The 12,553-nt window shown below is 45.5% G+C and overlaps 1 protein-coding gene across 1 annotated transcript; it reads left to right on the top strand.

The window, feature by feature from the left end:
* The first annotated feature begins 1,566 nt into the window (after window positions 1–1,566).
* On the top strand, window positions 1,567–12,093 carry CSUI_002044 (uncharacterized protein). Its single transcript, XM_068062246.1, has one exon. It carries the CDS (start codon window positions 3,580–3,582, stop codon window positions 8,983–8,985), a length of 5,406 nt encoding a protein of 1,801 aa, XP_067925779.1. The 5' UTR covers window positions 1,567–3,579; the 3' UTR covers window positions 8,986–12,093.
* Window positions 12,094–12,553: the final 460 nt, after the last annotated feature.

The raw sequence follows: 12,553 nt of genomic DNA, 5'->3' as shown, positions 1-12,553 counted from the left end.
TCTTCTTCCGTGTCGGGTGTTTCCAAATTAGAAACCAGGTGCTAAAGGTCTACCCGAAAGGACAGGAGTATTGGAACCCATGTGATTCTGACTGTACCAGTGTCTTGGCCGCGCTGAATCTTTCTCCGGCTCTTTAAAGTAGCCTCATTTAGGCTTGACTATCTGGTGTGATCGCAACAGCACTCTCCCCAGTGCTGTACCTTGGGAAAAGACACCTATAGCTTGGCGTGACTAAGCAAAGCGCCTGAGAGGAACACGTGCCAGGGGTGAGTATCGTGAAAGTGAAAAGAAGAAAGAGCGGGAATTGACAAGTTGCTTGCTCTCTGAGTTAGGGGCGCGACTCTTCGTTTCTCTCCTCTGTGGTCATCTTCCAAGCCAGGAGATAGACAAAAACCTAGCAGGAGAAGACCAGATCCCTCTTCTCAGAAAGCCGACTGGATCCTTTCTGTACGCCTGGGGTTTTGGTGGATCCGGATCGGTTGTTAATCAACGAGAAAGAACAGGTACGCACAAACATTGAGACGTCTCACGGGGATGAGCTGAGCGTGGCTCTGTGCATGGCAAGCTCTTTCATTGGATCCTCTGTAGTTCTTAAGATGTAGTGGGCGGTTCTGAAACTTTTACTGCCGGGGAAACTAGGAAAGACTTTAATGTTCTACCCTGGAACAGGAGATTCTTCCGTACCTATGTAGGAAAGTCGGCAGGCGTGCGGAGAGGTGGTACGATTCTCTAGATATACTTAGTCATGAACGCTTCAGTCTTCTTCTGCTGTTTTCTTCTCCTACGTCTCCCCTCCTTGAGAATAGAGGGTCCACCTAAGGTGTAGGAACGATTGAGAAGACCAATGAAGAAGAGGCATCACAAAAGCAGGATCAAAGGAGGGGCAGGGCCGTTGTTGCGAGCTTTCTTTCTTCTCGCTCACGCGTATCGAGGACGAGGAAAGAGAGGTGAGTAGCTGTATCAAGGGCCTATTGCGGGTGACTGCGAAAGAACTCAAAGAAAGCTGAAGTGCCACACACACAATGAGAGAGCTTCTTTCAGCACCTAGCCAAGAAAGTCGGAGACGAGAACTCGTCTTTCCGTCAGTGTCTTCTCCTCTGCTTTTCTCCTTCGCCTTCGTTTCCAGCATGGCAATCACCAATAAATGAGCATAGAAAGAGCCAAAACGGACACAAGGAAAAAGAGAAAAATCGAGCGAGAGCGAGAGAGTGAACGATCGATCTCCACTCAATTTGTCTTCGCCCAATCACGTCCTTGGCAGGTCTTTCTCACCTTTCTTTCCTTATTTCTCCTTTTTCTAGATAGAAATGTCTCAGAAATTCCCTTGCGTTGTCACCTGGGTACTTGCTACAAACGAAAGGATCAAAGCTTCATCTTGTTCTTCTACCTTCTCTTTACTATGTGAGTAAATACCCCAAAGAAGGCTTCGCTGTGTGTCTCCCTTTTCCCCGGTGAGTGCGTGATCGATCTCCCAAGCTGGGTGATGGCTCACCTATCGTCATCTTTTCTTAAGCATACAAGTCTCTTTCTATTGACGTTCTTTTGTCTTTCTTTCTTTCTTTCTCTCTTCCTCTCTGTATCTCCTTATCTCTTTCCACTCTTGGCTCCTCCCTTTCCTTTTCCAACTGTCCGGCTCTCTGTCCGTCTTCGTATCGGGTGATGGTGACGATGATTCTGTAGGATCTCCCTTTCTCTCTTAGTTCTCTCTCTCTCTCGCTTGCTTCCCTCTTTCTTCTTTTCATTTCAACTGGGCTGACTGTTCTATTTTCTCTCCGGATACATCACAAATATCCTCTTGGTCTTTCTTCTTTGTTGTCTTTCCTTCCTTTTACCTTTCTCTCTCTCGGTTGTCAAAAAAACCTACAGCAGCAGAAGCTGTTTCTCTTTTCTCTTTTTTGGACTTCTTCTCCTCACCTTGCCTCTTCTTCTTGGTTTCCTTTCCCTCTTTCCTCTAGTAGTTTCATTTCAAATCATCATCTCTTTCCTATGTTGCTTCTCGACTACAAGCCTTCCGGTCTGTTTCCTCATCGTCTCTCCTTCTCTTACAACTTGTTTGGGGATTCTTCTCTCTTAACTATACCTACTTCTCTCACTCTCTTTGTGTCGCTTCTTGTCTTCCTCCTCTTCTTTTCACGGGGAACGATTTTCTCCCATTTCCTCGAAAGTTAACGTAGCTGTCTGTACACCTAACCTTTAGAATCTTCTTCTTCTTATCAAGAAGAAGCCGTTCACCTCCTGTGTTTCTAAGCATGAGGTGAATCTCCTCCTCAAGACCTGACGAGCTCTCCTCATCCTCTTCCTTTATCAATCTCTCCATAAACACTTCTTTCACCTTGCGAAGAGGATCCGATCTGTTGAGCCAGGAGCGAAGACGAACAACCTCACCTAGGCACGATATCTGTAGTGACTCTATATTATTCTCCTCTATGCAAAGATCTTCAATGTCTTCGTTCGTGTCCCTGTAGAGAGCGTCACATGGAGTCAGTTAGAGACGATCTGTGGCGGGGGGGGGAGCGGAGAAGCAAACTCTCCTTTTCAGAGACCAGACGCTCCTATTCTTCGATGAAAGGATCTCTTAGTCGAGAAGGCAGCAAGTGGCATCTTGACTGAGTCATGAAACGAAGGATTTCTTTTGTCTCCTTCTTTTCGTCTGTTGCCGAAGAGAAAGTGACCTGTTATCCCGTATGTATGACTCGACAGGAGGAGACAACACTAGGGAGAAGGAACGAAGGATAGACAAGAGAGGGAGGGCGAGGGCTGTTTTCTCTCTTTGAGAAACTTTCCTCCCTCCATCCTGAACGACATAACACTCCGCGCATGCTTAGCTTGTTAGCATGGGGTATGAAAAGAAACAGACTTTTTTTCATAGCTAGTTTGGTTGGCTCTTTAGGGCAAAGAAAGAAGGAAGGATGTGCTGGAGAGGGGGGGAGAGAGAAGCCTCTCTCTTGTCGAATCATCTTTTGTAACAGAGAAGAGAGAGAGAGATAAAGAGATGCTCTTGGTCTCTTTTCTGCTACTCCCTCCTTCCGCTCTTCTTCACTGTTTGTTCGTAGAGGAAGGAGATCGTTGATGATGTTCACGTGGTTCACCCACTAGCTAGACACCTAGCTAGCCATGTAGATGAAGAGCTAGTTGGTTTCGATTTGCGATGTCACTGGCTTGTCTAGATGATGAGTATCTTATGCAGGAGTTGCGAGCCAAGGGGGAAGGAGGATGCCTTGGCCTATAGGTCCAACATATACATACGCCTGTATATGCATGACTTTATAGAAGACGTTCTTTCACATCCTACCAGGCTTCTCTTCATCCTGAGCCAAGTCTTCTTGCACGTTTTTCTTCTCCCAATCGGGGATTTTCAGACTCGACATCTTCTCCTATTCAGCAGGAAGAGGAAGAACACGAGGAGATGTCTTTTATGGAGTGCACACGAGAGAAAAGCGATACAACGGTCAACAATCCGAGACAGAGAGAGAGAGAGATAAGAGATGGAAGAGACGGCAACGCGTAAGAGGAGAATGAAGTGTGAACGAATGTATGAAAACTTTTCTCTGAAAGGTCTCCTTTCGATCTGTCAAAAAGATGATAGAAGAAAACTTTATAGAACGCTCACAACCTGGGGTTACCGAGAGAGGAGAGAGGCGGAGGACGGGAGAAGATAAGAAGGGATCTCGCCAGCGTGAAAGATCTGCATCTCTATCTTCTTCTGGTTCTTCATCTATTTCACTTGGAGAGAAGAAAAAGTCTTTTTCTCCTCCTCCTCTCCCCTTCGTTCTTCCTTCTCCCTCTCATCAATCGTCCTCCACATCCACTTTAAGGATTCTCGTAGTGGGAGACGGGGGGTCAGGGAAAACCACCTTCTTGCAGAATCTCTGTCATATCCCTCGGGGTGTCTATACACCTCGTGGGCCAAGACGAAGACGAGGAAGAAGAAAAAACCATGGAAACCCTTCTTCTTCATCTTGCTCTTCTTCCTCTTCTTCTTACCCTCCTCCTTTTCTTTCCTCCTCGGATGACAATCTTCTTCACCTTTCTTCTTCTTCTTCATCTTCTTCGTCAGCATCCCCTGTCGCTTCGTTTCTCGCACATCCCTCTCATACCCGACCAGAGGCTTCCGAACAAGACGGGAGACCCTTAGGAGAGGACAACGAGGGGGAGGAGAAGGAAGAGGGTGAGGTCAAGAGAGATTCTTGTTCTCTCCACCTTTGTTTACGAGAAGAGAAAACCGAAAGAGATCTACGCGGAAACTGTCGATTGCATCTAAGTTCAGCTGACGCATCTAAGAGCGGTCCTCCCTTTCACCATCGAGGGCTTAGAAAAGATGAAACAGAGAGATCTCCCAGAGAAGAAGTTATCTTAGCTTCTCTTTCCTCTTCATTTCAAAGTGCTCAAGAGAAGAGAGCTTCAAAGAGAAGAGGCGAAGAAGTAGAAGAAGTAGAAGTAACAGCAAGGAGAGGTGCAGTAGAGTGGGGGGTTCCATATGAATACAAAGACAAGGGGGCGTTACACGAAGGGATAGCGAGGTCTATCGAAGTCAGTCATCTCAAGGACAACTCTTCACTGAAGAATTCTCCATATAACGACATTTCTTCTTCTTCTTCCTCTTCTTCTTCTTCTTCAGGTTCACTCTTTGCTTCTTCATCTTCATCTGGTCCTCGCGGGAAACCATGTCATCGATTCTTCCCTCCTCCCTCTCTTTCTCGGGGTGTATGTACACCTACTACAACAGCTACCATGATCACCACATCCACTGCTTGCCCTTCCGGAAGAAGAGGATTTGCACCTCAGTTACGCGTCTCGTCTCCCCCTTCTTCATCTGTTTCGATTGGATGTCTTCATCCTCCTTCCGAGAATCTTCGTGAGAAACACTCTTCTTCATGTTCTTCCTCCTCCTCTTCTTTGCCACCATCTCTGACTTGCGGTGAGAAGGTCTCACTTGACCACAGCATTTCCAAAGGCTCTTCTTCGGGCGTGAAGGATGAACATCACGAGGAAGAAAACGCAGGAGAAGAAGAAACCGTTCGCCAATCTTCTTCTTTTTCTTCATCTTCTCCGTCTCCTCGTCTTGTGTCTACGGATGGTGACGATCAAGTCGTAGAGGGAGAAGAAGAAGAAGAACAAGAGCGAGAGGAAGACGAGAAGGAAGAAGAAGAAGAACCGGGGGATGATGACGCTGAGGGAGGAGGAGATCACTACGAATGGACGTGTGGAGTGAGAATTTTCCACTTGATTTGGAAAGGTGGAGATACACATGATAATCTTCGCGTTCGCAAGCATAGGAGAACTTCATGCTCCTTGTCTTTGAAGAGGAAAGATAGAGGAAGAACGGACACAGATGACAACAACCGGAGAGACGTGAAAAAGGATTGGAGAAGAAGAAGACATTCTCTTACATATGAAGATCCTCATCCCTTATCAGGTACATCTCATGCGATGAAGCATCCTCTTTCCTATCCTTCTTCTTCTTCGTCTCGCCTCATGCCTATGTCTTCTTCTTCTTGTTCTACTTCCTCGTCAAGTTCGTCTTTCCTAATAGAGTTCTGGGAAGTCGGAGGGACAGAAGCTTTAGAATCGGTAAGAGGATTGATCTACACACTGGAGTTTGATGGTGTATGGTTATGCTTCGATTCCTCGATCCCTGAAAGCTTTCTTGATTTAGCCCGATGGGCTAAAGAACTATGTACACGACGCTCTCCTCCTTCAGCTGTCTTGTTCTCTCCGTCTCCTCCCCTGGCCTCTTCATCTATCACTCCTCCCCCACGCCGTCATCACGTTCATCAATCTTCTTCTTCTTCTTTTGAATCTTCTCTCTTGACTTCTTCGTCTCCTTCTACAAATGCTTCTCATCCTCCGCCATTGTCTCTTGGAGAAGGATGGAGTATGACAAAGAAAGAAAGAAGCCGTCATTTTTATTCTTCTTCTTCTTCGCCTTCTTCTTCTTCTTCTGAAGATCTCTGTAGAAAGATGAAAGAAGTAGAAGAAGGAAGAAGAGGGTATTCTGGGAGGGGTTGGATGTGGTTATCAAGATATATGTCAGGATCAAGAAATCTCTTGAAGAATTCTCGTGTCTTGACTCAGGTGTCTATACAGTCTACGGGGGAGGGAGTCGAATCGACGAAGTTCTCGGAAAAAAGAATAAAGAAGAAGAACGAGATAGGATTCGAGAAAGGAAGGAAAGAAGATGATCGTGAGAGAGGAGGTAGAAAGATCTCCCAAAGAGGAAAGTCGCAACCGGAGACACGAGACGGTGGCAAGGAAATCTGCTTCTCGTTCACAGAGGTGCCGTCTCCTCAGAGACATGAAGCGGTAGAGGAAGAAGAAGAACAAGAAGGTATGGGGGAAGTAGGCGAAGAAGAAGCGAATGAAGAAGATGAAAGAAAAGAAAGACATGAAAGAAGGCTTGATGAATGTTTTGGTGATGCGTCATTCAGAGAAGTCTCGAAAAAGAGAAGGGAGTTCAGCTGTCGGCCAGACATGCTTAAGAGAGAGAAAGGACGTTTTCTTCTTTCTTCTTCTCCTCCTCCTTCTCCTCATTGCTTGCATCCTTCCACACCTCAAGAAGAAGAGAACCAGCAACTCATACGTATCTCTTCTTCCTCTCATCAGAATCCTTCATCTTCCTATTTCTCACCGCCCCTCTTCTTCTTACGTGCTCTCTTGAAGTCGCTCGCAATCGGCATTACACCCCGCAATGTCTTCCGTTCTACTAAACATCTGTCTTCCTCTTCCTCTTCTTCCTCCTCCTCCTCCTCTTCTTTTCTCTCTTCATCTTCTTCTTCCTCTTTTATTTCTTCTTCTTCATCTTCTTCTTCTTCATCCACGAAATGTGACCAAGAGTACTTAGAAGAAGGCGACTTGCCACATCGCTCCTTACGATCGTCGCAGCACTCTCGTCATCTTCATTCATTTCTCCAAAGCCGTACCTCTTCTTCGTCTTCTCTTCTTTCTCCTCCAGGTGGTTATCTCCCCCCGGGGTCTAGATCGTCGATCACATCAAGTCTCGATGGTGTGGCCTTGTCGTCACCCTCCGTAGCTGCTCCTCGCCCTCCCTTTCACACAAGAGAGCAAAGGCTTTCGGTCGATTGTATCGAAAGAGAAGATGTGAAGCATATTCTCCATATAACAACTGTACATGCGAGGACCCCTCATGAAGAAGAAGAGGAAGAGTGCATGGAGTTGTCTTCCTCTCGACAATTTGAAGAGAAGATGCTTTCTCGGCCTTCTTATATGAAAAAGACGCCGAGTACTATTTCTCTTCTCCGACAGCCGTCATCGCAGATAGGAAGGAGCTTTCATCTTCATCAGCTTCATAAGAATGGGAGAGAATGTAAAGGCCTGCATTCTTTTCTTCAATCTCTTAGAGAGAAAGTTAAGACGTATCTTTTGATTCCTTATCCGAGGAGACATCTCTTTCGGGAGGGCATCTCACACAGAAAGCTTGGTATTGAAGAAGAAGATGAGCTGGCGAGGGGGGAGGGAGACAGTCCGAGAGAGACAGGGGAGAAGAGTGATGTGTCGAGTGTAGAGGAAGATGAAGACGGCAACAGAGTAAGACTGAGAATGAGGAGACAAATGGAAGAAGAAGAAGAAAAGAAGAAGAAGACTGAAGGAGAAAGGAGAGAATCTCGGCATTTGGAGGAGGCGACTAGTAGGATAGGCTGTGTGAAGAAGAAGTACAAGGAGATTTGTATTCTGTCTAGATCGGGATCTTCATTGTCTTTATCTTCAACTGAAGAGAAGACGACAGACCAAGAGAAAGGGAGAAGGCGAGATTTCAGTCAGATGAGCGAGAGCGATGGAGGGAAGGGAGTAGAGAGGAGATTCTCAAGGGGTGATGCGTTTATGTCTGAAGAGGAAGAAGATGGTGGTAGAGAGAGAGGAAGAAGAAGAATAATAGGACGAGGAGAAGAAGAAGAAGAACAAGAGAGAGAAGATAGATCTGATATGTCCAAGAGAAGAAGTAAAGGCTCTTCTTCTTCTTCTCGACTGGGTAGACGTCTCTTACAAGGTATGTGCCCTGTACTTCTTATCGGTTTGAAAGCCGACCGCATTCTTCTTTCGGGCGATCAGACTTTCCCTGCTCTTCTTCCGCTTTCTAGAGTCTGTTCATCTTCTCCTCATCTTGGACGTCACCACGGAGAAGAAGAAGAGAACAGGGGTTCTTTCCAGGAGGAAGAAGAAGGAGATGGAGAGAAAGGAAGCAGAAGATCAAGCGGAAAAGATGAAGAGGAAAAGACACCCGATAGAGTGACACCCTTCGCGGCTACCGGCAAGCAAAGTGCAGATTCTTTTGAGAGAAAGAAAAATACAACAGATGTCTCTATCGAAGAGACAGAAGAACATTGCATCTCTTCTTCTTTCCACAGAAGAGGAGGAGGAGAAAAAGAAGTCGAGAGAGAGAGAAGGATAGCCTTCCTCAAGGAGAGACTTGAGTCGCTACATGGCAATCGACGTTGTTTCTCTCTCGATGCTTTCTCGGATGAGCGGCGCGAAAGTTTTTTTCGCTTTTCACGTGTCTTTTGTGTCGGAGGTCTCTCTGCGTTGAAGACCTCTCTATTAGAGAGAAAAGTCCCTAAAGGCGAAGATCTGAAGCTGAAGAAGATTCTCTGTCACCTCTTGAATGCGGCGCCGCTACTCTACACAAGTTCCCGGCCTCTTCTCCATGTAGATAGACGGGAGAGAAAAGAAGAAGAAGAACAAGAGAGAGGAAGTCTGAGAGAATGTGGAGATAGCTGTTACGTAGAAGATATGAAGGTTTTAGATGCTTTCTTCTCTCACGCTCAGCTTTGTAGATATCTTGTGAGGAAACTCGAGCAAAAACAAGAGAAGAAAGATGAAGAGAGAAGAGGGCGAGGAGGAGAAGAAGAAAGAAGAAAAGGAGAAGAGGAAGAGGTGAGAGGGGACGGAAGTGATGCTGGCGGTGTGCAAGAAGACGATGAGGTAGAAGGTGATCAACATGATAAGAAGCAAGACGAAGAAAGGGGCTAAGACGAACTTATGGCTTCAGAGACATCTCTTAAGAACATCTTTCACGGTCTTTTGGAGAGAAATGAAAGAGAAGGAGAAGAAGGAGGAAAGAACCCCCACGACCACAATCCACCATCGTTAGCTCTCTATGAAGAGAAACATATGAGCCCCAATGCAGGGAGGCAAAGATATGACGTTCTATTGAATCAGATTCTCCATTAAGACCTGAAGGAGGGGGGGGGCCGTACACCAACGCGAAATAGGAGGGACATTTCCTGTCTGCTTCCCCTTCTTCATGCTCCCTTTCTTCGTTCTTTCACAGAAGATCGATAGGTTTCCTAGAGCATTAGGAGACCACTCCGAGCTTCTCGTCTATCGCCCACGATGTGTAGGTAGATAAGGAACTTCTGCGACGCACGAGAATGATAGAAAAGATGAGGGTGAACGGAAAGACGAAAGAAAGGGAAAGGAAGAGAGAGATCTAAAAAGATACCTTGGGCGCGGATGAGTGAGCTCGTTATCCTCGTAGGGGTAGCAGTCGTCGTGTGAGTATCTTTCTGTCTCTCTCTTCGGTAAAAGTGATCGACATGCACATACGAAGCAGGGGAGAAGATTCTTCTTTTTCTTCTTCCTCTCCTTCTGTGCCGTCATCTTCGCTATCGATCTCTCAAGAGTGTATTCACATAGAGAACATCGTGGTATGCCTGTATGTGCGATGTATATGACTTACACGTATGTATTCAACATATCTCTATCTTCCCTATGTATTCCCTCACTTTCATCTCGACCACGTTCCCATGTATTCGCATATATCTATATCTATCTATATATGTATTCTATAGATACTCATTTGTCCATATATGTATATGTGTATGCACACACATGCATGTGCGTAGACATAAGTGTCAATATGTCCCTATGTGTGTCTGTGTACCTTAAGCGTAGCAGGCTGAGCGCTTGAGAGGCCTTGGCTTTCTTTAGTGGCGTTTCGCAGCACGGACTCGGAGGAAAGAATAGATCTTCTTTCCTCTTTTCTTTCCTCTTCTTTCTTCTCTTTTCCAAGGTAGAGAACCTAGATGAGACACCACAAGGGAGGTGTATGTCTATATATGTGTGAATTCACATATGTCTCTTCATGTGCAAGCTGAGTCTACTCATCTTGTATCTGCTTCTTGGAGGATCTTGTGAAGTCCTTTAGAGATTTCTTTGAATTTCTCAGGCTGGGAAAAGGAAGAAAAGATGATACAAAGCAAGAGGGACGATCAATAGAACGGGAGGATAATGGAAGGGTGTTTGCAAGGGAGAAGGGAGGAATTTACTTGTCTACGAGTGAGATAAAGATCTGAACGAGAAAATATAACATATAAAGACAGATTGCAAGATAGATAGGCTAGATGGATTCATATCGTTTTTCTACAGTGAGAAGAAGAAGACAAAATTTTAACTTAGCCAGAAGCGCTTCTGCTTGAAGAGGCGAAAAAGATCTATGGAAAGAAGGGGAAAGGAGGATCTTTAAGAACGTGTGAGGTGTTTTGGGTCTGGAGGGCCTTAGCTCTCCGAATATAGGAGCGCGAAGTGCAGGATAAGAGAGAGATGTGAACCAGATGATCCTGAAGATCATCATAAAGTAGAAGATGAAAGAGAAAAGGAGAGATATATGTATCTTTCAAAGGGTTCGCTTGATAGGTGATCGTGTGTGGGTGGAGTGGTTGGTTGGGTTTGCATATGCGAATTTGTATGCATGGATTCTTCTCGTGTGAGAGGAAGAAGTAGGAATCCTCGTCACACCTTTTATAGGATCGTCACGATGTTGGTAGGAGTCATTATGTCTGGTCTTGGGGGAGTTTGATGATCGTTTCTGTTCTGCATTTGCCCCTTGTTCCAGAGGAAGAAGAAAAAGAACCCCGGACATCCGTACATATATCCCCCACCTATCTTCACAGACTCCTCTCTTTGTCTCCTTTCTTCTTTCTCTTTTCCCCCTATTTCTCTTCGTGTCTTCTCTTTCTTTCTTTTTCTTCTTGATGATGGTGTCTTTAGTATGATTTCTCGTTCGTTCTTTCCGACGACTTTCCTTTCTCATCGTTTTCTATTTCCTTCTCTGCGGTTTTTGCACATGATACAGAGACAAGAGAGGAGAACGAGAGGGACAGGCAGCAGCAGGCGTGTGTTCTTCCTTCTCCGTGAAGTCTGAACATGGTTTTACCATCCTTATCGTATTGTCTCTAATGCATATACATATCTATAGGGAGGCGTGTATATGTAGAAAGAGAGAGACACATCTGTGGATCTATGGGTATGCGTATAGATATGCCATAGGCGACGCGTTAGACCGAAAGAGAGAAACGAGGAAGATCGGAGAGAGGCCATAAGAGAGCAAGAAAAGAGCAAACAAAAAGACGAAGGAAGGAACGCCTTTCTTCGTGATGCCGAAGTGACTATGAAGACGACGACTATTCTGGGTCGATAGTCAATCATCGAGCTGTACATATACGGATATATATACACGCGTAGATATATAGATAGATGGGTTATATGAACGAAAAATGCAGCGTATATAGACGTTACCCTTTTCTTCCCGCACTAAGATGTTCACGGATGCATGTATATGTGTGTGTCTAAGACATAGAGAGACAGAGGGAGGATACCGTGCTTCCTAGCCCTTCTTTGCAGTACACCAGGAGGAATGTAAAGAAGCGGAAGTTTTGGAGATAGGAAAGTCTTCCACATCTTCTCTATGTAGCTGGTTCGTGACGCTTCCCCTACTCATAGTCATATATCCCTTCGAGCTTTCCGGGTCGAAGAGAAACAGGAATACAAGACCTTCAAAGAAGCTTTTGAGAAATCTGATAGGGAAAGTCCTCAACGTCTTTGTGTATTCCCAGCAGGTAGCCCAATAAGAGAAGGAAGGAGACAGGGGTTCTTGAGGAGAGGTTAAGGTGTAGAGATGTCACAGAGAGAAAAAGACAGCTAGATGGCAATCTATTGGAGACTCTGCTACCAAGTATACAAGGAACGACAGGAAAGAAGTAGTAGGCGATGAGAGCTGGTATGTATAAAAGATTGATAGATGGATCAATCAACCACATACGTATATATATATGTACACGAGCCGTCACTGGATAGAAGACAAAGCAGTGCAATTCATGCGTCTGCCGGGAATCGAACCCGGGTCACCTCGATGGCAACGAGGTATTCTACCACTAGACCACAAACGCTGTTCAACTGCGATGTGTGTACCCCCGGTTCAGTACCTTCTCCGTTTCTGAGTCATCGGGACTTCGGAGATGTCTTTTTTCTTATGATCGCCCGATTACACGATGTGTGCGAAGCATATGTATGAAGATCTCGAGTTCGAAAGATGTGGAAGTTCATATGAAAAGCCAGTTGATGTAGGAGGGTGTCATGACATGTGGAAGCGAGCACAAAAAATGCAGTAGATACCTTATGAAGGAGGAGCACCGGGGAGGTGTCTTTACGCCAATATCAAGGTACTTGCATTGATATACAGATCAAAAGGACTCCTAGGCATGTATGATCATGAGTGAATGAAGACTTATTGGTCGTGGGGAAATATCATCGCGTTTGT

The sequence above is a fragment of the Cystoisospora suis genome (assembly GCF_002600585.1).
Source record: "Cystoisospora suis strain Wien I chromosome Unknown contig_849, whole genome shotgun sequence".
Taxonomy (NCBI): Eukaryota; Apicomplexa; class Conoidasida; order Eucoccidiorida; family Sarcocystidae; genus Cystoisospora; species Cystoisospora suis.
Note: the sequence above shows the minus strand (reverse complement) of the source record. Positions and strands in the feature narration are given on the sequence as shown.

Bases quoted from the DNA above. Each gene is read 5' to 3' on its own strand.
- CSUI_002044 (XM_068062246.1), top strand. From the start codon at position 3,580: ATGATAGAAGAAAACTTTATAGAACGCTCACAACCTGGGGTTACCGAG.